Below are 23,914 nucleotides of genomic sequence, written 5' to 3'. Positions count from 1 at the left end.
TGCAGTTCCTTCATGTTCTGCCAGAATGCTGTGACTGTAGGATACCTGCATACCTTGCGTCATTCTATGAAGACACACCGTGATTCAACATCTTTATCATCCTGAATGTGTTTTAATTAAAAACTTAGCCAACTCCCATTTCCTCTGGGTTTTACACACTTGGAGCAGAAGTCAAGAAATAAACTAATAAAATATTTCAATGGTATTGTTCATCTTACCAGCAAGGTTATGGACTTAGGAGTAGACAAATGTGCTTCTTTAGCAACAAATGAAATAAACATATACATTTATGAATGTCAACACACATGCAATAGATGTATAATGAGGGTTTATGAAGTTACAATCTAAAAATTAAATCCATGTGCTTAATGACAAGGGGAGAAAATGTTGTGTTATGTCAGCTGGTTTCTGATAAATCAGTATTTGCCAGAAATTGGTTTTCAATTTAAGAATGTAAAAATCGACCTTAGGACAATCAAGGGAGGACTAGGGTAGGTTTTTTTCTAAAAACTTCCTTACAATTCTAAATCACAGGAAAAAAAATGGTATTTGCATTTGGTTTTGCTTGTAGGGAAATAGAGCACAGTCTAATTTATTTAGTTGTCCTGATAGGTTAAGACAAGCTACCTTAGTTTATACAAGAGAAGATGATTCAGTAAATATGCATCATTGTGGTACTATAACAAACCCTCTGATACCTACTTTGTCTTGCTTTCCTTTGACATTGTGACAGGAAAAAAAAGCCACAGTAATCTGCTTGCCCACAAAAATGTGCTGATAAACGTCATTTGTCTTAATATGCCGACCTAAAGCCTTTGTCAATAACTGGACAAAAGCATAAATTACATCCTTATGCTCAGTGGCATTTTGTTTTTATGGATAATGTCAATAAGCCAATTTTAGAAGCCAAAAGGGCAGATGGTAATGTATGAACTGGGAAAAAAAAAAAAAAAAAAAAGGAAAAAGAACAGGAATTTTTCATACAAGCTAGTATGTTTCATACCACAAGAAGTATGGTAGACCTTATAACCAAGATGTCTGCTCTCTTGGCAAGTCTTAGTAATGGTCTAATTGTTTCCATAATGATACAGGCATGATGTCATCCTGGCTCCAGCATTCAATCAGTGGCTAATCTTGCAGGTGTTATCTACAGGGGCAGGATTTGACTGCACCAGACAAAGTTACTGATACAATAACATCACTGAGAGATGCAAAAGATAAGGAGGAAAAAAGTTTATGCTGGCACAAGTGGTGAAATTCCACTGACTAACATCTTTGTGGTGCCTAGCATAATTGTCCAGCACAATAGGCAGAAACAGAATACCTGCTCAGCTTTGATGGCATTTATATAAGCAACGTGGTAGTTCTGTAAGCTAGGCTGAGGCATGTTGCTCTAAAGCTGGAACTCCATGGAAGGGATCAAAGCTGGAATGCCCATAAGCATGTATTAGGCAGGGAAAAAAAAACAACAACCTTGTGACGTGCCAAGGTTTTATTCAAACCAGAATAGATCTAATAGCTAGTGCTTCAGAAACAATCATTCTCAGCACAAGCTATTTCTTTTAAATTCACATACATTGCAAAATTCCTCCACCCACACTCCTGAGCCAAGGAAAAAACATGTCAGTTTTACAGATGAGTAAACTGAATCATATGGCTGACAAGTTTGACCTGTTTCTTAAAGATAGAGATTTAAACAACACAAATACCTCTTTGAAATAAATGGATTTTCACTAGCATAGAAGTGAAGCTGGATCAGCATGGCTGTGGTGGAGACACAGTTAAGGCATGGAGCTCTCTTGGTTTGAAACAGATGCTGTCCCTGGAGAACTTGCTGTCAGGTGGACACAGGGGAGCTGCAGCCCACGCCTCTGCGAACAAGGCATCAATGCTGACACAGCTCTCAAGAGACCTGTCCAACTCCCAGCCTCACAGCTCATACAGTCTGACATCAGCTTGTGCACATTTCCTCTGAGCATGCTAAAGCAGAAAGCAAAAATTTCTCTAGAGAGAAATGTCATTCTCAGCAGCTGCATGAAATGAAACTGAAGTGATATATATATATATTATATATATAATGTTGTATATACAAATATATATATATATAATAAAATTACAATAAAAAAGCTCAGGCTACTGAAAGAAAAAAGAGAGACTGTACTGCAGCAACGCAATTGTTTCTCAGCCGTAAGAAATAAAATATCATGGGTATAAACATGCTGTGGAAAGTTCTCAAGGAAAACCAGTCTGGTCTCTTGTTGGCAGGACTGAGTATCAGGGAGGAGAACTAATTGCTCAGTAATTAAAGCTCAGCATAGGCATTTATTTAAGGATGGAGTTTCAAAGCAAAACCTGCTGCTCCATGTACCTCAGTCATACTATAAGGATACCCATGGCAATTTCAGCCCTGAAATACAGGCCTACTGTTAGGCCCTGCTAATGCTGGACAGGCACTGATGCACAAGCAGTGGTGCAAATATGAAACTTTTTGGACAAATTATTCCTGAGTCTGGAACGTGCAGAAAAATACAACCTGACAGGATGTGAATTTTACTGGGAAACAAACTCACCAAGATTATTCTTGTTCTCCTTGCTGTTCACTATGAGTAAGGCTGTGTACTGCCAAGCTGGTAATGTCACAGAAGAAATGTAACTGATTTTTGAGAATCTTGGTCCCCAGTGTAGGAATCAAATGTAACCTTTGCACAAAGCAATGCCCATTTTCTAATTTCAGTGGAATTACATTTGTTTATGTTTAGAGCTGAATGTAATCCATTACAGTTCGTGCCCTTGGAAAGGGATGTCTTATGTTTTACTTCTGAAGCTCCATGGTTTAAGCAGGGACATTCAACAAGTTCTCAGCCAAGATTGTGGACAAAACCTACATGCATTATGTTACTGACCTGCTCTATTGCTAAAACCCACAGAAATCTTACTCATTTTGCTGCTAAACTCTCTTACTGTAGAGGAAGCTGGGGAGGTTATAGCTGGGTACACCTATGCAGTTACACAGATGCTGATGGTTGTTTCATCGCCTGGGATTACAGATGGCCACTGCAGATCATTAACTCACTTGGGAATCTTCTGTGCTTCATGTGATGGTAGGTAACATTTGATGCCTCAGTGGAAAATGCTGATAGCACAAAAAAACGTGCTTCATAGTACTATCCTGTATGTACCAGGTACATAGGTTTCCTCCTAAAATTTAGGTAGCTTTACTGCTGAGAAGTGCAAACCTCAGAGTAAATCCATTTGTTCTCTTTTGATAAACCAAACCAATCAGAACATTCCATAAGGCAGTTTAATTCACTTTTCCCTTTCCTTTCCCTTCTCCTTCCCCTTTGTTCCCTTTCCCTTCTCCTCCATTCCCTTCTCTTTTCCCCTTCTTTTTTCCTTCCCTTCTTTTTCATCCAGGAAGTCTTAAAATAAAAGGTTATCTATACTCAATAGGTTGCATTTTTGCTAATTTGGAAAGACTGTTCAGATAGGAAAGATCCATTTGTCATCAAAAGCATTGCTTACAATGCTCATGTCTTCTCGCATGGAGGTATTACAGTGCAGTTGAAAATCCAGTTGTTTTCTATTCAGTGGTCTTACTGCATCCTATGAAACATGCAAAACCTGCTCACAGAAAGCTCAGTGCACAGGTAAAAGCAATGAGCTGACTTCTGAAAACATATACAAGGACACATGCTAATTAGAAAAAGAATTTAAAATGGCATAAGACAGTATTTACTCTCATGACTGTTGTGTAATTCTATATAGCTTGGAAACATCACTAACAAAGGAATTGTGCCTCAGGGAGCAGTCTACATTTGCAAACAGAACTAGCTGTCAACCCTGGAGCTTACATCCTCTGCTGGCAACTGAATATTCAAAAAGATAGACCAAAGAAACCTCGAGTGAGCATCTAAATAAACTAATATGTAAGGCAGCATATCTGGAGGGGGGGAAACACTGCATCATGCAAGGATAAAAAACAACAGACTAATGAATCCTCATGTACTAGACCACATTCAGCATGTGCTTCAGCCAATATATGTATCTGTGGACTCACACCTCCAGTGTAATGAGTTGCTCATCTGCCAAAAGAAAAGATCAAGAAACACAAGAGGAAAAGGTTTGCAGACCTGAAGCCAAGCAGCTGAAGTTCCACCTGTGTCTCAGCTGTAGGCTAGTGGGTATTGGTATGCTCAAGACAAAGAAACTGGAGACTGAAGTCTTAACGTGGAAAAAAACAAACATCTACAATGAAGTAATGCTGCAGTGTTCTTCTCAAGGCATTTTGGCATGCAGAATTAAACACAGATGAAGTCCAAGGTAGAATGAGGTGATGAGCATATTCTTGCATAAGCCAGCACTTAGAAAGTTGAGGTTCTAGTTTCTTTGTGTGGAGTTTTGGTTGGCTTTGCTTTTGTGTTTTTTTTTCATATTCTCTTCTGAGTCACCAGTGAAACTTTACATTTGTCCATTTACATGGACAGTTTATGTTATCATTTCTATGTTATCATAGAAAACAAATTTACATACACTGAAGGAATGGGTAATAATCATAAGTAATGGATCATATGCTCCAAATCACACAAAGCCAAAAGCAAAATTTTCTTTCTTGTACTGTGGACCCCAGATCTGAACGCAGTACTCCAGATGGGGCTTCACAAGGGCAGAGTAGAGAAGGACAATCACCTCCCTATCCCTGCTGGCCACCCCTCTTCCAATGGAGCCCAGGGATACCATTTGCTTTCCAAGCTGCAGGAGCACACTGCTGGCTCATGTTAAGCTTTTCATCCACCAGGACCCCAGGTTCTTCTTTGCAGGGCTAAGTGCCTCTAAATATGTCTCTAAATACCCTCTCTAAAAATGCCTCTAAATACCTTCAGTAAAGTTCTGTGATTGTATAATTACAAACTTCAGTTTTAAAAACTAAGTCCCTCTTCTTGCTTTGGTTCCCAGTGATGAAGACTCACAGAATTGTGTAGAATTTATCAGGCTGCTAATGCACACAGACAGAGTTGCAGCACAAGCCATGGTGCCTGCACTGCCTTGCCTGCCCTTCTTTGCCTCAACAGCTTGCTGCTGCTGAAATAGACTCCTGCACAAGCAGGCTGCTGACAAGCTCACACCCTAGCAGGCCACAGCAATCTCTTGTGCATATGCTGCAAAGCTAAGGTGTAATTCATTCTAACATTCAGAATATAAAGTTAACACATCAAAGCAGAACCTGATAGGGATGCTTTCAGCACCTTCCTGTGCCACACCTTCACAGTCTTGAGAAAGTGAACGATACATTATATGATTTATTTCCCTTCCTTTTTCCTTTCACCCAAGCTGAACATGTTATTTCTAGCATTCTCACACACTAAAGCAGTTCTATGCAAGAGAAGTTAAGCAAACTTAAAAAAAATAGACCTGAAGTTAACAAAGAACTTATCAAACCTTGTCATGTTTTCTAAAGCTTTCTTCAAAAGCACAGCCATCTCCCCTGTTCATGAAGAGGTGAGGGATGATGCACCTGAGTCATCCTCCGTGTGATGTGGCCATTTTTTGCTGAGTGTCATCGCTAGCGGAATACTGTGAAGAGCCAGCAGATGTCCTCTAAATGCAGTAGGTCAGCTTGACCGTGCCTGTATTACACAAGAAAAACTAAGCCTTTAAAAGCAATCTTATTCTGAACCACCACTAAATAAATACTGGAGTATCAGAAAGGAACAGTTTCAACAAAGAACTACTGTAGAGTACAAAGTTTATAGGGAAAAAAGCAGATCTTATGCAGTTTCTGATGAGATTCTGATGATTTTACTGATGAATTCTTCTCAGTCTGAGAAAACAACCTAAAACAAAAGCCAACTGTACATATTCATATAAAAAAGGACAGTTTTCAGGCTAACTAATCACAATCCCAACTGAAAAGAAGCGCCCTTTCTACAAATTTCAAGCAGTGTATGTGTCTGACTGGGGAAACATCTGTCTAGAAGGCCATACAGTTTTCATTTGTTACTGAAACTGAGCATCTATGCTGGCTCTAAACTTAAGGCAAAACAAAATAAAGAATAAAGGATGGCACTCTTCTGAGATAACAAAACGGAGGGGCAAAAAATCTGACACTACTATCTGCATTCAAGGCCAGACTGGATGTGGCTCTGAGCAGCCTGGTCCAGCGGTTGGCAACCCTACCCATGGCAGGGGGGTTGAAACTGGATGATCTTTGAGATCCTTTTCAACCCAGGTCTTTCTATGATTCTATGATAAATGACTCCATCTCTCCAGTCTTTCAAATACAGGTAACACTGGAGAAGTTATCTGAGCTGCTGAAATGTAGGGAAATTTCAGATAATAATAAAAAAATAATGTTGCAGTAGTATTTTTAAGAGACAGAGGAATGACCTGAGATACAGATGGATGAATAAGACATCAATGCAGACCCAAGGAGAAGAAGATGTAGGGTACCAGCACAACAAATAGCAGTCACACAGGGCCACAGAAACTGCCCCAGACACACCAGAAGTGCTCAATCAGAAGTTCTATTACAAAGCAAATATATCACCATATTCTTAAACTTCAGAAAGGCACTTAATTTTTTGTTAAAACGCAATCATGGTGGTGATTTTTATTGTAGCAGAAAAGAACTAAATGGCATGAAGCCAAAGCTAGGTATACTTGCTTCAGCATAAAAGTGAACACTCAAAGTGGGAGTAATTAACAACTAAGACAACCTAGCTAAAGGCAAGACACAGTCATTGTCACTTGACATGTTTAACATGGAAATGAGATCTCCAGAGACCGGATTGCAGTGCTGTGGGCCTTCCAGGCAAATACACTATCACTGCTCTTCCTTCTGTGTAGAAAACGATGTCATTTCAGTAGTTCTATACACAGCAACTGCAGCAAAGTACCATAGGGAGGTTTCCCCCTTAAGCAAATTGGTTCAGACGTATTTTGCCATAATATACATCTGGCATAGGCTGGTAAAAGATTTGGAATTCAAAGCACAAATACCATTTAATAATGAATCCAGAAATCCTAACCCAGTTTCTTGTTGTTGTTAAGTTTGTGTTGAGTTGCAGTATAATGATAATGTAAGAGACCATATAAACCAGAAAAAACAGAGATAATATAAGGTCAAATCAGTGAGGAAACTCAAAACTGAGATTTAGATATGTCATCGGTAGGACAAAATGTCCTCCAGAGAAGAACTGGATTTCTGTAAGATTCAGGAGTTCTTGTATGACTGGAAGGAGAAATATTACAGAGTGTCAGTGTGAAAGATTTCAGCAAATGAAAGGAAATTGAAGATGAACTGAAGTCTTTGCTGTATGTTGGCTGAGCCAGAGTGGGGTGTCTGGAACTAGTAGAACTGCCATAAAAAGCTGTTTACAGAGAATAATCGGAGAACTATTGCTCATGCCTTAGTTCTGCAAGAATACAGTTCTCTGATATGAAGATTTTGGAGCCTAAATATGGAGAGCAATTAGAATTACCTTTCATCAATGGTACAAAATACTGAAAATTGAAATGGCCATCAATGGCTCCGTCATGAAAACATGAAAAGTGCAATCAAGGTTTAGTGGGATACATTTGCTGAAGCACTGTGCTGTACAAAATGATGTACCAAATTCAATTTGAAAACAGCAAATTGGGCAAACTTCTGTCATAAAAGAAAAAATCCCTTAAAGAAACCATGTTTTGTGCTGATCGATTCTCAGTTTAATGTCACTGAAAAAGTGTAAAACAAAGGTGTTTTGTTTTGTTTTGTTTTTTACATAGTCCTGATTGGAAAATAAAAGCCACTGCTGATGGATCATTACATGCTTACAGTTTATCATTTACTCAGGATATACAATAATGTTGTTGAAAACACTGTTAGCTGCTACACTAGCAGATAGATCTGAAAACTCCTCCCTGCATCTGTCAAAAGCAGCAGTGTGAAATAAATATTTATGTATCAAATCTGTGAAACTATCAGTGTCATGAACCTGCTTGCCAAGACACAAGCAAAGCTGCAGAACAACTAACAATGACAGATGATCATTTGCAGACTATAACTTTATGCCTTCTGGTCAAGCACTCTGAGAGTATTCCCAGTGTGGATGAATAAACACATTCATTTAATTCTTACCTATATGGATTCCACAAGCATATCTGTATATCCTTTAACACACCTTTACAAATGCACTGTCTGCTTCCAGACTGGAAGTAATTACTTCCTATATAAATAGCTTGCTAAAATCAAACCAAAAATCAAATTTTAATCAAGAAAGTTAACATGAAAAAAGCCTGCTAAAAGGTTTGTTCATGGTCCAGTCCAGCAAAATCTTATATATTCCTAATGTCAGAAATAAACACAGAAATAGGCAGTTTCATCACCTTCACGCTCTGACTATGAAATTCACCACAGTAAAGTATCTAATTGTTGACTACTTACAATCTAAACTAGCACACAGAAATATGACTACATCATGTACACAGTATTAGTTATGGATCAGTACTGGAACCAGTGGTGAGAACAAGATAAATAGCCCTGAACAAAGTTGCCTTCAATCATGTCATGCTGTTTGCATGATGTATGACACTGCTTGAATACACCTGATTACAGTGTAAAACAGAAGAGGCCTGAGCCACAGAGCCCTTTGTCTTTTTTTTCATTCTTTTTTTCATGACAGCACATAGATAGCACATACTAACTCATCTAAATTACAAGACAGTACTGAGAATTAATTATTCAAACCACTGATGATGTTTAATGGTGCACAGCCACACAGTTTCCTTTTTACATGTAAGGCCTGTCAGCAGCCGGAACATAACACTTACCCACAGTTATCAGGGATGCATTTTACAGCCATCAAGCAGGGAACGGCTCCATACAGCTTGCAGTTCTCTCAGCAGGGTTATGTTTACCTCAGCGCCTCCTAACGGCCACAACGGAACGGGTGTACGGGGGTCTGCGCATGCGCAACACTCCTCTCCCCCCCACACCCCCAATCGAACGCTGGCGCCGCGGACGGTCCGTGGCGACGCGGTTGCGTCAGACGCAGGGTCGGCGCGGGGCGGGGCCGGGGCGGTAACGGCGCGAGTTTTCAAAATGGAGGCGCAGGGGGAGGGGGGCGGCCGCCGGGCCCGCGAGCGAGCAGGCCTGGCTCAAGGCGGGCGGCGGAGGGCGCCCTGATGGCGAGCCGCGGCCGAGGTCCCGAGGAGAACCCCTAGCGAGACCCGAGGAGAGCGGCCGGCGCTATGGCGACCTGCATCGGCGAGACAATAGAGGTGGGACGCGGGGGCCTGGCTCGGGCCGCCCCGCCATTTGCCGTGGGCGAGGTCGAGCGGGGCGCGATAGTCCCCTTCCCGGGCGGGAGGCGGTCGCCGGGGCCGGCGCGGCAGTTAGGGCGGCCGGGGGCTGCCCTGAGGCGGGGCGCGGTCCGAGCCCGGCCCCCGCGGGTCCCCGGGCGGCTCGAGGCGCTGTGTGTGGCGCTGCCATGGCAGCGGCGTCGCGGCGGGCTCCCCCGGGAGCGGCGGGCCGGGCGGCGGGAAGGCGGCTGCTCCGCAACGCCACGGGAAGCGACGGGCGCAGTGTGAAGCGTGCGAGGCGCGGGGAGGATGATGCCGGGTACGGCGCTGAGCGGCTCTGCCGCCGTCTGCTTGCGCGGCCCTGAGGGCTCCGTGCAGGTACTGACCGCGTCGCTCCGGCGGCTGTGGGCTGCCGGCCTCTTCGGGGGCGCGCTGTCCGTCGCGCTGGGGGCTGACGGCGGTTATGTGTTCGCGTTGCAGGACTTCAAGGTGGGGAACCTCCTGGGAAAGGGCTCCTTTGCCGGGGTCTACAGAGCGGTATCCCTGAAAACCGGCCTGGAAGTGGCTATCAAAATGGTAAGGCAGCCGGCTGGAGGAATCTGTAACTTCTGGGATGCCCCCAGCAGGGACAGCAGCAAGTCAGGGTGACTGTGCCCGGACCCCTTGTTTCTGGATAACGGATGCTGAGAGCACAATTTGGTCCTGGAATGTGCAGCACAATCAAAAAGCCTGTATTGGTAACTAGTGAAAGCGTTAGCGTTACTATTAAAGTGACTTGAGCTGAGATACTCGGTCGTGGTTGTACAGTCATCTCTGTAATTGTAGTTCAGAAAATGGAGCCTACAAAAACATTGTTTAGACTCTGTTCAGCTGGAGAGGTCCTTAGCACAGGAGGAGCTTGCAGCTCTTTAACTTGTGATAGCCTTTAAACATTTCCCTTGCTGTAAGGGCAGAACTCTATAAAAGGAACTCCATAGAAATAGCAAAGCATATTTTTTTTTCAAATGTGTTTTTCTAGTTTTAATTACAACTAATAATAATTGCATTTATCCACATTTTTAATATTAGCATGTGTGCTTTGCAAACTCAGCATTGGATTTCTCTCAACATTTTGCTACTGTTTATTCACTATTTGAACAATTGTGACTTCCTCTCTTTCCCTAAGGTATTTGCTCATGAGAAGCATCTAGTAGGCAAAGCTCAAGCCTTGCTTATATGTCAGGGTTTTCAGGCAAAACATGCACTGAACAGTTAAAATTTTGAGTTCAGTTAACTAAACATATGTAATGCAGGGGGGTTGGAACTACATGATCCTTGAGGTCCCTTCCAACCCGGGTCATTCTGTGATTCTGTGTGATTCTGTGTAATCAATGCTGTACTACTTGATAAATAATGTGATCTATTTTCAGATAGACAAAAAAGCCATGCACAAAGTGGGAATGGTACAGAGGGTTCAGAATGAGGTAAAAATACATTGTCAGCTAAAGCATCCATCTATTCTTGAGGTAAGATTCATGTATTTTTAGCTGTATCTGCAGCATATGTGATTTGCTGTGTAGTCTGCAGTATTCTTATTTCCTTGTTTTGTTTTGTTTTTTAGCTTTATAACTATTTTGAAGATAGCAACTATGTGTACTTGATACTTGAAATGTGTCACAATGGTGAAATGAGTAGATACATAAAGAATAGAAAGAAACCCTTTTCAGAAGATGAAGGTGAGAATTTTCTTTGAAGCTTTCTTTGTATTTACATCTTGACTTATTCAGGAAGTTTCTTTCTAGTGAAAGAACATTTAAAACAGCTATCAATCTGAAACTGTATAGCTTAAAAGCTTATGAGGAATGTTAACCTGGAGGTAAGGTATGATAAACATTTTCACTTGAATATTTCTGTGCGTTTATTTCTCTTTATATCCTTTGACAGTAGCTTGTGCTATTTGGGGTTTCAGAAAAGATGTCAGTGTCTACCAAAAGGTAGAGCTTACCTTTATACACCACATCTCTGTAATAGCCTTCCAGTTTCTAGCTCATCTTGTGTAGGTTCATTGGAAATCTTTAGTGTGTTCCACATGTGTGTGTAAATGAAGATAAAGCTGTTAACTCTGTACGAGTGATGTAAGGGCAAGTTAGGAAGAAGTCCAGTACAAGGAAGAAATATCCAATTTGATGCTTGGTCTAGGATTGTTTGAAAGACTGGCAGCTGAGGAGAAGTCCTGTCACAGTTTCACTTCTGTTTCTTATGAAAGTCAGCAGACTAAAACAAAAATCCTATCTTATATTTAGAGTTCACTGTCAGTAATTGTAAAACTTTGAATTGGCCATTACTTAGTGAACCATGTTTGCAGAAGAATATTAAAAAAGAGATTAACTGCACTTGCAAATTTACTACATTTTTTTGTACAATTGAGTGTGAGAATTTCAGGTGTAGCATGGATCCACTGAAAGGCAAGGCAAAACAATGCAGTTCCAGAAGAAATAACAGTTAAGTAAGCTGGTGTGAGCAGTGATTTCGGGCTCAAGCAGACACCCTGTTCTGGTTTCACCCTACTTGGATTCATTGTTTGTTGCCTCTGCCATTCCCAGAATTCCTGTGTTGGTCACTCTCTGCACAGCTGTTTTAGTTTACCTGCCTCTGTCAATTTCTAATCTTTTTCTGTCAAACTACTGTAATTAGAGACTTTTTTGGAAGCTATCATAGGTCTGGATTAAGAAAGCTATGATAGGGCTGGGTTATAGGGGGTACTGTTACACAAACATCTGTTTAATCCTAGTCTGCTCCAACAGAAGTAGTCCATCTAACCTTAGTTCTGAAAGCTGATAAAACTGCTGACTTACATTTAGAAGGAAAAAAAAGGCTTGTTTGTTGATAAGTGATTTCTGCAAATGTTTGTTCACCTGCAGTTGTTGCCATCTGCAAAGAGAGAAAGGGACTGTAAATTGTTTGCTTTAAGAAGAATGATTCTTAAAGTTGCTGTAATTGAAACATCACAACAAATGATGCTGTCTGAGCCTGGATGAGCTGTAAGCTACAGCTTGAATATTTCCTGAATTTCTAATGGAAGAGAACAGAAATATTCTGCCAATATTACAAACATAGAAGGTTATGAGAAGCTGGAATACTTCTAGCTTTGCCGGTTTGCTGATGATAAAACAAATATCCAAATTGTCTCCTGTATTTTATAACCTGCACATAGTGAAGATGTGTGGCTGCATGTATTTGTTTCTGACAAGAGCAATTTAAAAATTCAAGTTCTCAGAAGCCTAATTTAAGGAAGCTTCGGAAATGTTTTCTGTTGGCCTATGGTAATTATATGTTCCTGTTATCATGGAAACAAATTGGACTGCTGCATTACAGAATGTTATTTCATGGACTGTTGTAGAAGACAGTAATGCTGTGCTGCTTCAAGCAAAGAAAGTGGAAAGTGTTGTTCCTATCTCATTAGTGTGACACTTAAATGCCCTTTTAACATCCTCACTAGTTAAGAAAAGATAAAGGAGAGACAAGCAGCAGACTTCAAAGGGTTGTTATTTTTAGAGCTATGATTGCAGTTATTGCACTAAAGCATTTGTTCTTTTGCTTTTGACAGCCCGGCACTTCTTGCATCAAATTATCACGGGTATGCTGTATCTTCATTCTCATGGAATACTGCATCGGGACCTCACCCTTTCCAATCTCTTACTCACCAGTAATATGAACGTCAAGATTGCTGATTTCGGACTAGCAACTCAGTTGAAAATGCCTCATGAAAAGCATTATACCATGTGTGGAACTCCTAATTACATTTCGCCAGAGATAGCCACAAGGAGTCCACATGGACTTGAGTCTGATGTATGGTCTTTGGGCTGTATGTTTTACACTCTTCTTATTGGAAAGCCACCTTTTGACACTGACACGGTGAAGAACACACTGAATAAAGTAGTATTAGCAGATTACGAAATGCCAGCCTTTTTGTCCAGAGAGGCACAAGACCTTATACATAAATTACTTCGCAAAAATCCAGCAGATCGTTTGAGCCTTTCCTCTGTGTTGGATCATCCTTTTATGTCCAGGTGTAGCTCTGCACGGAGCAAAGATTCAGGAACTTCAGAAGATTCCATGGACAGTGGAAATGCTACCATTTCTACCACTTTTACAGGCTCTTCCAGCATCAGTACCAGTGGCTGCTTGAAGGAAAAGAAGAAGCTGTTAGTGGGACAGCCTCTCCCAAATAAAATTACTTTTTTTCCTAAAAACAAGAATCCCAGCAACGCTTCATCTGTAGATGGGAGCGGTTCTTTTCATCAGTGGGGAATTCAAGGAAAGGAAATTGGCACAAGTGGCAGGGGAAGAGTCATGCAGCTTGCCGAAGAGAGACCACATTCCCGCTACCTCCGAAGAGCCCACTCCTCAGATAGGTCTGGCACATCCCACAGTCAGACTCAAGGAATATCTAATATCATTGAGAGGTGTCACTCCCTGGAACTGCTTTCCAAGCCTAGAGGAGGAACAAGGGAAAACACAGAATGCTTTTCGCCTGCAAACAGCTATACTGATATGGGAGAAATATTTAAGGAAAAGACTTCTGGTAGTTCTGGCTCTTTTGAAGGGCAGATATCTCCACCTGTGAAAGATCAACCACAGTAAGAATATGCTCTTATTACGATGAAATTTAGAGTTATCTTATGCTAAAAGCATTTTTTTTTCTTCTTGGAACTAGACTGCATTAAGTACCAAAAGCCTTTATGCCTGTAGCTTCAATACAGCATGTAAAGGGTAATACTTCAGTGCTCTTGGTATGGAGAGGTTCACCTTCTCCCTGCCCCCTGTCTTACAGTTCTTAGATGTGGTAGGTATACCAACTGGATTGTAGCTTTTACTTATCCTAGTAGAGCTATATTGATTGTTTACTTCCTTGTATTAACAAGCTGAGTACTTCATTCTCCAGTGATTGTAGTAGAGACCCTTGCTGACTTCTCTTTGTAGAAGAGACACAGGTGAGGGGAGAAGTCATTTCATGTATGACTGCCAACATATGTACTTGCTGCTCTGGGGTATTTCAGCTCATCTTTAGCAGTGCCTTATACCAAGACAAGATTTAAAAAAAAAAAAAAGTACAAGTTAAGGATTATAAAATGAGCAACACTTTCTGTCCCAGAAAGGAGGAAACAAATAAACATCAAGATATTGACCTGAAACAGTTCTGTGTTTATATTTCCTGCATGAGAATTCTGGCTTCTTTCTCTCATTTGACAAATCTCTTCAGCATATACAAACCAGCCCGGCTGTCAAATGTGCGAGGGTTGCTAGGGTGTTTGGTGTTAGATGGAAGCCTGATCTTTGTTTTCTTTGCACTACTGTGCAGTACGAACCTTTCTTTCTGATAAATTTAATCCGTGAATTCTCAGAAGTAACCTTCCTATTGCAACGTAAGATGTATTTTGTGTTGTTGTTCTTCAACTGTAACATTGTAACATTTGTGCAAAGCGTTGATGAAATCTTGATTATACATGTAATTTCTATTTTGCAGCTCAAATTTTCTCTATCCAATGAAGCCCCCCCTTGGTTTGTTAGAGCAGAAGTCCCAGGCTGAAACCATGCAGCAATGGCTTGGAAGCATGCAGACAAATGGTGAGTTACTAATCCAGTTATGTATCTTTGTACTCAAAGTAGAATTGCAACCTGTAACTATTACTGTTGTTTTTCCAAATTTTGTTTGAACTTAGAATGAAAGGGATTGCCCATGTAACTGTGATGCTGAAGTGTAATACTAGCATCCTATATATTGGTGACTGGATTTTAGAAGGCATTTTAGATAGTACTCTTCCCAAGCTGTTGGACTGATATAATGAGCTATATGCAGCTGCCTTCAGAAGAGTGGAAAAAAACCTGATATCTGAATGTTTAGCTTCCCAAAATGTAGTTCTGGTTTTTGTTTTTTTTTTTGTTTGTTTTTGTTTTTTTTCATCATTTCAGCAAAAACAGACAAAGGCACAAAGAAGAAAACTATTTATTTAGAACCTACCCCAGTTATTCAGCTCTTACCTGAACTTGTAAATAAAATGACAAGATTGGCAGGTGATTCAAAAGCTCTGCTAGTTTAGATGGGCTGATAAATAAGCCTTGAAAGAAAATATGACCTCAGTGAAAGAGAGAAAGGTAATGAGGCTGCAGAAGGAGGGGTGGAGGAAGGGACAAAAGGCACAGAAGGGAAGGAGGTGTTCTTGACACATATTATGTTGCATCATTTTCCAATAATGAAATTTGATCATAAAACTAAATCATAAATCCATTCACACCTTTTTTGTTGTTCTGGTATTACTGGACTCCTTACCTTCCTATCTATAGGAAACTGGAATCATGTGACACATGGTCCAAATAATCCTATTTAATTTTTGGTCGCTTCTCAGCTGCTCTACAACAAGGCAGGAGTAGGTTGCTTATTTGAGTGAGGCACCTTTGTTATTTAAGCCCTTAATCACAGGCTTAAATATCAGCAGTAGAGAAGCAGTTATAGGAAGCTTAAGTATAAAAATATAGTCTGTTTGTTTTTTTCTTTTAAACAAGTAGCTGGAAGGCTTCTTGCATGCACATTTAATATTTGGAATACTAAAAACCCAGTTGATGTTAAATGCTATGTTTCAGATTAGCTAAGAATATGTGAATCTTATGGTTATCTGGATGGCAACTGATTAATTATCTTCCAACAGACTGATTATTGAAATCTTAACATTTTGTTTCACAGTGCTTTTGTGAGATGATTTGACATAGGTTAAGGTTGTCATAACAGATATGCTTATGACAGCCTTAATTTCAAATCAACTTTATTTAAAATAACCACTGAAATTTGGTGAGGACTAGTATCGTTTGGACTGAGTATTAAAGAAATCACATTGCCTGCTTAAATAAGCTCCCTAACATTTTTAAGAGTTTTTCAAAATATAGTTGCTTTTTTTTTTTCTTTGCTTACAAAGACTCTTTAAATCTCCAATGTTCTTCTATGATGCTTTCAGCTCAGCTGAGACCACCTGAAGACCTGACTGGTAATAGTAACGCACATGGAGGCTTTCGGTATCATCTGGATGTGCAGCAAGATGCATCGAGAAATGGATGGAACACCTTAAAAGATATACAGAATCGTGATGCTTCCCATGATTGCTCACATTCTTTAAATCAGAGAAACCCAAACAAATATATTTCTGAAGTTCTCTGCCAATCTGAAAAAGTTCAGTCATCTTCGTGTGGCCTTTGGCCAGCTTCAGAACAAAAACAAGCCTGGGGCAAAGAACCACCAGCACGTCAGAAACCTACACTGCGAAGTATAGTATCACCTCTCAGTGCTTACAGGCTAAAACCAATCAGGCAAAAAACAAAAAATGCAGTGGTATGTATCCATTTTTAAATGTGAAGTTGAAAATATGTGAATGTCTTTTCTGATTTCCCTGGTGATTTTTTTTAAACGTTTTTCCTAAAAATGTACAGGTAAAGTTAAATTATATGAATTTGTACTAATAATTCAAAACTATCAATAAAATTCATTGTAGTTTTTCTGAATATGGAATACCGCAACCTTGTGGCCACTCCTAGCAAATACTTTTGCTGCATTGCTTTTAGATTACAAAGAAACTACAAGAAGACATAAGAACTCCTGACCACATTTATATTCCCTACTGTCTCAAATATCTGTACTGCTTATCTTTGCAAGTTGCATTTAAACTTTTTGCTGTGGTTAAAGCACAAACACTTTTACAGATCAGGTAAATAAGTGGGTTAGGTATGAAAATAATCTTACTCTCCAGTACTTGAACATTTTTTAAGTGCTGCTTTTTTCCTTCCTTCTAAACGAGGGAGAAAACAAATCAAGTTCCATTAATCCCTGCTGATGGTGCAAGTGTTCTGGTTGGTTTGTTCTTCCTGCTATCACTTTTCTGCCATTTGTTCTGTTTCCTACAGTCTTGCTCATCTCTTCTCCCTCCTCCATTTCTTATTATTTTAAGAGCATAATAGAGCTGACCTGTCTTGGTTTGCTTTGTCAGTTAGTAAGTCACATCCTCCCTGAGCATGTGTGTGCCACCAGGAAGCATTCTGTATTAACAGCACTAAGAGTAGAAGTTAATGTGAGAAGCATGTATCAGTTTGCGGTATATTCTAGAAATACTCTATTGCTTATGTTTCTAGAATAAAGCTGTGTTTATAAGACGTCTGTGGAAAAAATGGTAACTCAGCCTGCTAGAAAGTAAATTTCTTTGAGTTTTACTGCTGGTTTTGTTTCAAATTTTCTAGGTGAGCATTCTGGATACTGGGGAGGTGTGTATGGAGTTTATAAAAGAACACCATTCACAAGAATTTGTGAAAGAAGTTCTCAGAATATCTTGTGATGGAAATACGGTGAGAATTTGTAGTTTATTTAATGTTACTCCAATTGTTTACTGCATCCTGTTTTTTTTTTAATTAATTTTCATTTAAGCAGTTATGTGCTTGGAAATGATTTGTCAGTGTATGTACAGACGTAAGTTCTCCCTTGCACCCATGCATTGCCATAGCGTAGCCATATGGATTTGGACTTAAAGAACAGTGAAGCATTGTTGAAAGCTGTTGCTGTTAAATAATCTCTTAGGGGAGTAGAGCAGTTAATTGTAAATTACATTAAACTGTTCCTTACTTCCATGGGAGTTGCAATTGTAAATACATTTTTTCCCTCTTTTGTAGATTGCAGTTTATCACCCGAATGAAGGAAGAGGCTTCCTTCTTGACGACAGGCCGCCCATTCCTCCTGAAGACAGCTGTATGTATAATTTTGACAACTTGCCAGGTAATGTGACATTTTTAAATGACGATGATTCATGCGATGCTTATATGAATCTGGAGATTAGCTTTTACCCTCTGCTTCTCAGATTAATCAGGAGGATGAAACTCCCTTCAGAATAAGAGTCAAAGTAGTTTCTCTGGAAACTTAAGAAATTTGCTGAGAATGTAAACAAATGTTTTCAGTGATTTTTATGGAAATGATGAGGGACTGCTTACCCGCTTTACAATGCAGTGTACTAAGCTTGAGATTCCTATATTTTTTATTATTCACATTGGAAACTGTTTAAATATGATTTGAAGAAATATGAAGTAAACTTCAAAAAGTTTTATCTCTAATTTGCACTTCCTAATACTTACGTAATGTCGGGTGAGAAGGGGAAAAAGAGATTTGAAAGTGTTTGGTCTGACAAACAATAAATACTTTAAAATAGTGTTCTTCTGTTTTAGAAAAGTACTGGAAAAAGTACCAGTATGCAGCCAAGTTTGTGCAGTTAGTGAGAACAAAAACCCCCAAAGTTACGTTCTACACAAGATATGCCAAGTGCATGTTGATGGAAAACTCACCTCCTGCAGATGTTGAAGTATGTTTTTATGATGGTATGTATTTGTTTTTGCAATTATGCAAAGTGATATTTAAACACTGAAATACTGTTAAACAGTGGATGCTTCTGGTTGAATAAATGGAAGATCTGTATTGTTCCGTCTTCATTCTAGCACTCAAAGATCAGTTTATTCATTAGTTTGCTTCTGGTATCTAATTCAGTGAGTGCATTACGAAGGTATTATTGACCTACATGTTTTCTTCTATGAGATCACCTTTGGGAGTTAACCTGCTTACTGAAAGGTGTGTCCCTGCTCCTCCAAGCTTGCCTTTGTTTTCCACTGTTAACTTCAGAAAGCAGATGGCCATCTCCAGCTTTACATTCGATAAACCAGACTGTGCTGACTGTTGTTTTCTTACCGTGGACTTTGATGAACTAGTTGGATTTGCCACATCTAGATAAACCTAAGTGAAAGTTACCATTAAAAAATTATTTAGTAACAGTTCTGTGACTCTAAGGAGCTGCCATTTGAAAGAATGGCATCAAATACTAATAGATCATGCTCAACCAATTTTTGGCAATGCTGTTAGGTACGCTCGTTTTATCTCAGATGACTGTTTCGAAAGGCAGTTCTTAAAACATAATAAATGCATGATTCAGGCTACTTAAGTACTGATCTCTGAGCATAGAAGGTATTCCACTAATGTCACAGTCCCAATTTAAGTAATGTTTGATTTCTTAGACCTCATCCAGAGGTGGTTTTATTTTTGAAGTAATTTCTAGGTCGATGAATTGTGTTTCAATTCAGTGGCATGTAATGGCAGGGATGTGTATTTCATAGATACTGGCATTGCGTGCAAATCATGCTAGAAAATACTTTTTGCAGGAGCAAAGATACACAAGACAGCTGGTATAACTCGTGTGATTGAGAAATCAGGGAAATCCTTCACTTTGAAAGGAGAAAATGAAACAGGTTTGAAGAAGGAAATGCAAGTATATATGGATCATGCAAATGAGGTAAATGGCTTGATGTTGCTTTTTCAAATGTTAAGCAGCCTTAAGAAATTAGATATTCTCTCAGAAATGTGCTTCTAATGTCACTTTGCTTATCTTGCATTGCAGTGATGGGAGGTGGGAAAGGGCTTGCTTGTGGTAGCTGTTGAATTTTGTTTGTTTTGTTAAAGAGCAAATATTGATGTAGGGATAACATCAATTACACTTGCCACACCATGAAGACTTGGAGGAAACTCTTACTGGAGTGTTTCTCTGCTTAATGAAGGGGTTAAACAGAACATGTAAAGCTGCTTTACATAGTTCTTAGGGAGACAACAGAACTGCTAGTGCTTAACTGGGTTGCCTGCTTTCCCTTCTTGTGTTTCATGTCACCCAATTAGCAGTCACAAATGTGGTTATTTTGTCTTTGAACTTGAGAAGTGGTAAAAATGTTAAAAAAAAAATTCCAATTCAGCCTGCCTTCTGTGCTGTGACTTTCTGAATGGAATGTTATTCTGTTATTCCTTTCTCTAGTCCTTCTGAAAGTGGAGGAGATGTGGATTAAGAGCATAATGCCAAATGTGCTGAAGTTACCAGAGAGTCTTGTGGTACTACTTCTATATGAAAGCATTTCTTTACATAGGCTCACCTGCCACAGTAAACGTGTGAAACAATTAGACTGTTCTCAGTTAAACTTGAACAATCTCTACCTCATTCCAGGGACATCGCATATGCCTTGCACTGGAATCTGCTATTTTGGAAGAAGAAAAAAGGAGCGAAAGTGTTCCATTTTTTCCAATAATTGTTGGAAGGTAACATCTTTACCATTACACGTTTATGCATTTGAGTATTTCTACTAAGCAGCGTTCTGCAGCTAACATAAGCAGAAGCCAGGGTTGTTTCACAAAGGTTCAGAGTCATTAGCAAGATAATCATTAACATTATGGCACATATAAAAATGCTGCTTTGGTCCTGCACACCTTTCTTTGAGACTAGGACTGAAAAACCTTCTAAATTTAGACTTAACCAAACTAACAACTAGACTAAAAAGTCTGGGGAAGACTGGTGCCATCAAGTGTAGTCTGTGCTCTATGGAATGAAAAGCTAGTTCTCCTCACTTGTTTCTTTAGTCCCTTTTGAAAAGGTAATTTTCATCCTTGTCTCATTATTTTTCCAGAAAACCTGGCAATGCTGAATCTCCAAGGGCTCTACTGCCTCTGCTGCTGGACAACACCAACTGTTCAAAAGAAGTTACGGCACTGGATAGAAATACAGCTGCCAGTTCTACTCCAGTTCAAACTGCAAACTGTACTCCTGTAAGTACATGAACATGTTCAGTAGGAACTGAAAAACTGCAAGTCTGTTTGAAGTAATGTAATTATTATGGATGCATGCCTTTACTAACCATCTGTGAGCACCTTGACTAGAGACTTTTGCTTTCAATTAACTTGTCATGTCTGGATTTGAAATGGACTTCTCAAATGATGTGAGAAAGCTTTGGAGGACAAGTGTTTCCTGGGAACGTAGTTTAAAAATTGCTTTCTCACACTACACAGAGCTGTCCTGAATTTGTTTTGGAGGACTCTGATTTGCTGTCAGGCCTGTGTAGCAAATAGCAGTCACCAAGGATGTTAGTAATTGAGGCTAACATTCCTAAAGGGTGCCACATTTTTAATTTTTTTTTTTTTTAAGTGTGAGTGTAAATATTTGTCTCTAACAGACTCTATTTTAGAGATTCAATATTCTAGTCCTCAAGTAACAGCAGTATCTTTATTTCTGTAAAAAATACTGCCCCAACTGGCCAGCTGAATGAAGGCATTTTTGTAGCCTAATGTGTGCTGAACAGTTTTCCTAAAGATGGATGAAACTTCCTGACAATCAAACGCTGGAAGAATGAATTTTATGTCAGAATTCTGCTTAGGGTGAAGTTTTTCCTCTGTGAAAATAGGGAATCAATGAAAAAACTGTTCTAATACTGAGCCTTAGTGTAGAAAAAGTCCTCTGAAATCTCATGGGCTTTTACAATGTAATGCTGTTAAATGAAGCATATAGGCTAAATCTCTCTGGACATAGGAAAAGATTAAAGAAACAAGGGTGGTATTTAGCCACTATAGTTGGTGTATAATCTATTGGTCTTAACAGTCAGACTGCTAATGCTGTTATTTCTGGATTTTAGGTGGTGTCATATGAAAAGTCTACATTTATGGCCAACGCTGCTGAAAGTCCATGCTCCTCTGTTCATCAGACAGAATGCAGCCCAAATTCAGCTCAGCTTTTAAAATCAGTCTTTGTGAAAAATGTTGGTTGGGCTTCGCAGGTGAGAAATAAGAGTCTATTCTGTGTTCTTTCTTTTGAAATAATGAACTTTTCAAACATGATTTGTGAAGTGGAGAGAGAGAAAGAGAGAGAGAGAGAGAGAGAGAGAGAGAGTTGTGCTCTGCTACAGAGACTGTAGAATTGTGGAAAGATCCTGTCAAGTAAGCATGTTAGATAAATACTCTGCTGAACTACATAAACTGAAAAACCAAAGTAATTACAGTTGAGTATTTCAGTAGCAGCTGTCACTGATTTCTTATGACTACTATTGCCTATTAGAGTGCCTTCTATCATTCATATTTCCCTCTAGGTAAAAGCTGAAGTTGTTAAAATTGTTTGCTTATGTAGAAGTAAAGGTGCAATGACAAAGCATTTCATCTTCATTTGACAGAGTAATTCTAAATGTGTGATCTTTGACTTTTATCTTTCCAAATGATACTGTGCTCTTATTAGCTGACCAGTGGAGCAGTATGGGTTCAGTTTAACGATGGATCCCAACTGGTAGCCCAAGCAGGTGTTTCTTCTATCACTTACACCTCTCCAGAAGGCCAGACTACTAGGTGAGTCTCACTACAGCTTGAAATAAGTAAACTTCATAACTGCTACTTTTTGTTGCTGTTAAAAAACAAAAGCTTAGAATTTAGGATAACACATTAAAAAAAAAGAAAAACAAACAAAAAACAATACCTGGCAATGAAGTCTACTGCTTGGTCTCAGGAAACAGCTGCTGTTTGTGTACAGTATTTAAAAGAGGAAGGGGAAAACAATCCTTTATCCTTAATCCTTTTCTTTGTTGTTGGTTTTTTCCCTCTTAAGATACTTCTAGTTTAGGGAAAATGTCCTATCAATGTTGATGCATAGACTAAAAGTGCTCAGATGAAGTTTTGGACATAGTTTGGATGCAGGGCACTTGTCTTACTCGTACAGCTATTCAGTAATATGTTTCCTCTGTGTGAAGTTCAAGATGGTAACATGTGATCAGGATATAATTGTAGCTTACCAGCATTTTTTAGATGAAATGTTCTTATCTGGAAATACTTTTTCAGTTAAATACATATAGGGATTGCAGGCAAACAGGACTTAAGCCATTAAGCTCCAGTTAATTTGTTTATCTATTTACATACACATATCTGATTTAGAGGTTTGCATTTCAAATTTGATGTTCTTATTTGCCTTTGCAGGTATGGAGAAAATGATAAGTTGCCAGAATACATCAAAGAGAAGTTGCACTGTCTGTCTTCTATTCTTGTGATGTTTACCAATCCAACCGGTCCCCACTGATAAAAGCAAAGCAGGTCTTCGGGCACAAGAGCTTAATAAACACACTCACTGACATGAAAGTGACTGATTTTACTAAGCTTATCCCGAAATTCTTCAAAATACTGGTTAAAAAAAAATAGGAAGGGAAGGGTTGTTCTACAATTTTTTTTGTAAGATACTTTTCAAGCACATTTTTCCTTAAAATGATGGATAAACTTGCTCAAGCAAAACATTGAGCAATTTCGTTCTAAATGACCTCACTTTTCTGAAGTAATCTCTTTTCTATTTTTTTTTCCCCACTGGTTACTCAGTGATGATGATCGAGGAAAACATACCTGTGCTGTTGAAGTGTTTGTGTTTGTATATAACTTGTATTTTTATCTCTTACAAGTAATATATGTAAATATGTACATGTTTTATACCTTTTTGTTTTTATTTTTGTAGCAGCAGCTTTTGAATTCCCTGCACAAGCATTTTATACCCCCAAAAAATAAATGCAGTGGTAAGCGTCCAGCTCTCTTTGTTTCATATTCAAGTTCAGAGACCCCTTCCCCATAAGTTGGAAAGTTCAACTGTACCAGAAGCGGGTGTGTTATTTTAGAACATCATATGTTGGTGTATGGATGGGTGAAGCTTGGGGTAAATAACTATAAAATGATTGTACAAAGCTTTCTCTCACTTGCTGAACTGAACATTTGCACAATGGTTTGTATATTTACTGCTCTAGCCTTGGGCTACAG

At 39.3% G+C, this 23,914-nt stretch overlaps 1 protein-coding gene and 1 long non-coding RNA gene across 3 annotated transcripts; one reads left to right on the top strand and one right to left on the bottom strand.

Annotated features, from left to right (window-relative positions):
* Positions 1-5,279: 5,279 nt before the first annotated feature.
* LOC140252090 (uncharacterized) lies at positions 5,280-8,964 on the bottom strand. Its single transcript, XR_011903535.1, has 2 exons — positions 8,809-8,964; positions 5,280-5,624 (listed from the first exon to the last, which is right to left on the bottom strand). It is a non-coding gene; the product is annotated as an uncharacterized lncRNA (long non-coding RNA).
* A 128-nt stretch (positions 8,965-9,092) lies between these two features.
* On the top strand, positions 9,093-23,686 carry PLK4 (polo like kinase 4). 2 transcript variants are annotated; one of them, XM_072335468.1, is made up of 16 exons: positions 9,093-9,258; positions 9,760-9,855; positions 10,689-10,784; positions 10,880-10,994; positions 12,866-13,898; positions 14,786-14,886; positions 16,269-16,639; positions 17,539-17,643; positions 17,965-18,067; positions 18,511-18,660; positions 19,492-19,622; positions 20,319-20,410; positions 20,776-20,914; positions 21,775-21,915; positions 22,368-22,474; positions 23,096-23,582. In XM_072335468.1, exons 1-16 carry the CDS (start codon positions 9,229-9,231, stop codon positions 23,193-23,195), a joined length of 2,910 nt encoding a protein of 969 aa, XP_072191569.1. In that variant the 5' UTR covers positions 9,093-9,228; the 3' UTR covers positions 23,196-23,582. The 2 variants fall into 2 exon arrangements, with proteins under 2 accessions (XP_072191569.1, XP_072191567.1); XM_072335466.1 differs by lacking the exon at positions 9,093-9,258 and adding an exon at positions 9,559-9,657 and having other exon boundaries at positions 23,096-23,686.
* The last annotated feature ends 228 nt before the right edge of the window (positions 23,687-23,914 follow it).

This window comes from Excalfactoria chinensis, chromosome 4 (genome assembly GCF_039878825.1).
Source record: "Excalfactoria chinensis isolate bCotChi1 chromosome 4, bCotChi1.hap2, whole genome shotgun sequence".
In the NCBI taxonomy this organism is placed as follows: domain Eukaryota; kingdom Metazoa; phylum Chordata; class Aves; order Galliformes; family Phasianidae; genus Excalfactoria; species Excalfactoria chinensis.
Note: the sequence above shows the minus strand (reverse complement) of the source record. Positions and strands in the feature narration are given on the sequence as shown.

What these genes read in the sequence shown, in the direction of transcription:
- PLK4 (XM_072335466.1), top strand. Translation starts at nt 9,589, where the DNA reads ATGATGCCGGGTACGGCGCTGAGCGGCTCTGCCGCCGTCTGCTTGCGC. An exon ending in AAAAAACAAAAAATGCAGTG is followed by an intron (nt 16,640 to 17,538) that starts GTATGTATCCAT and finishes CAAATTTTCTAG; the next exon opens with GTGAGCATTCTGGATACTGG. An exon ending in CCAGAAGGCCAGACTACTAG is followed by an intron (nt 22,475 to 23,095) that starts GTGAGTCTCACT and finishes TTGCCTTTGCAG; the next exon opens with GTATGGAGAAAATGATAAGT.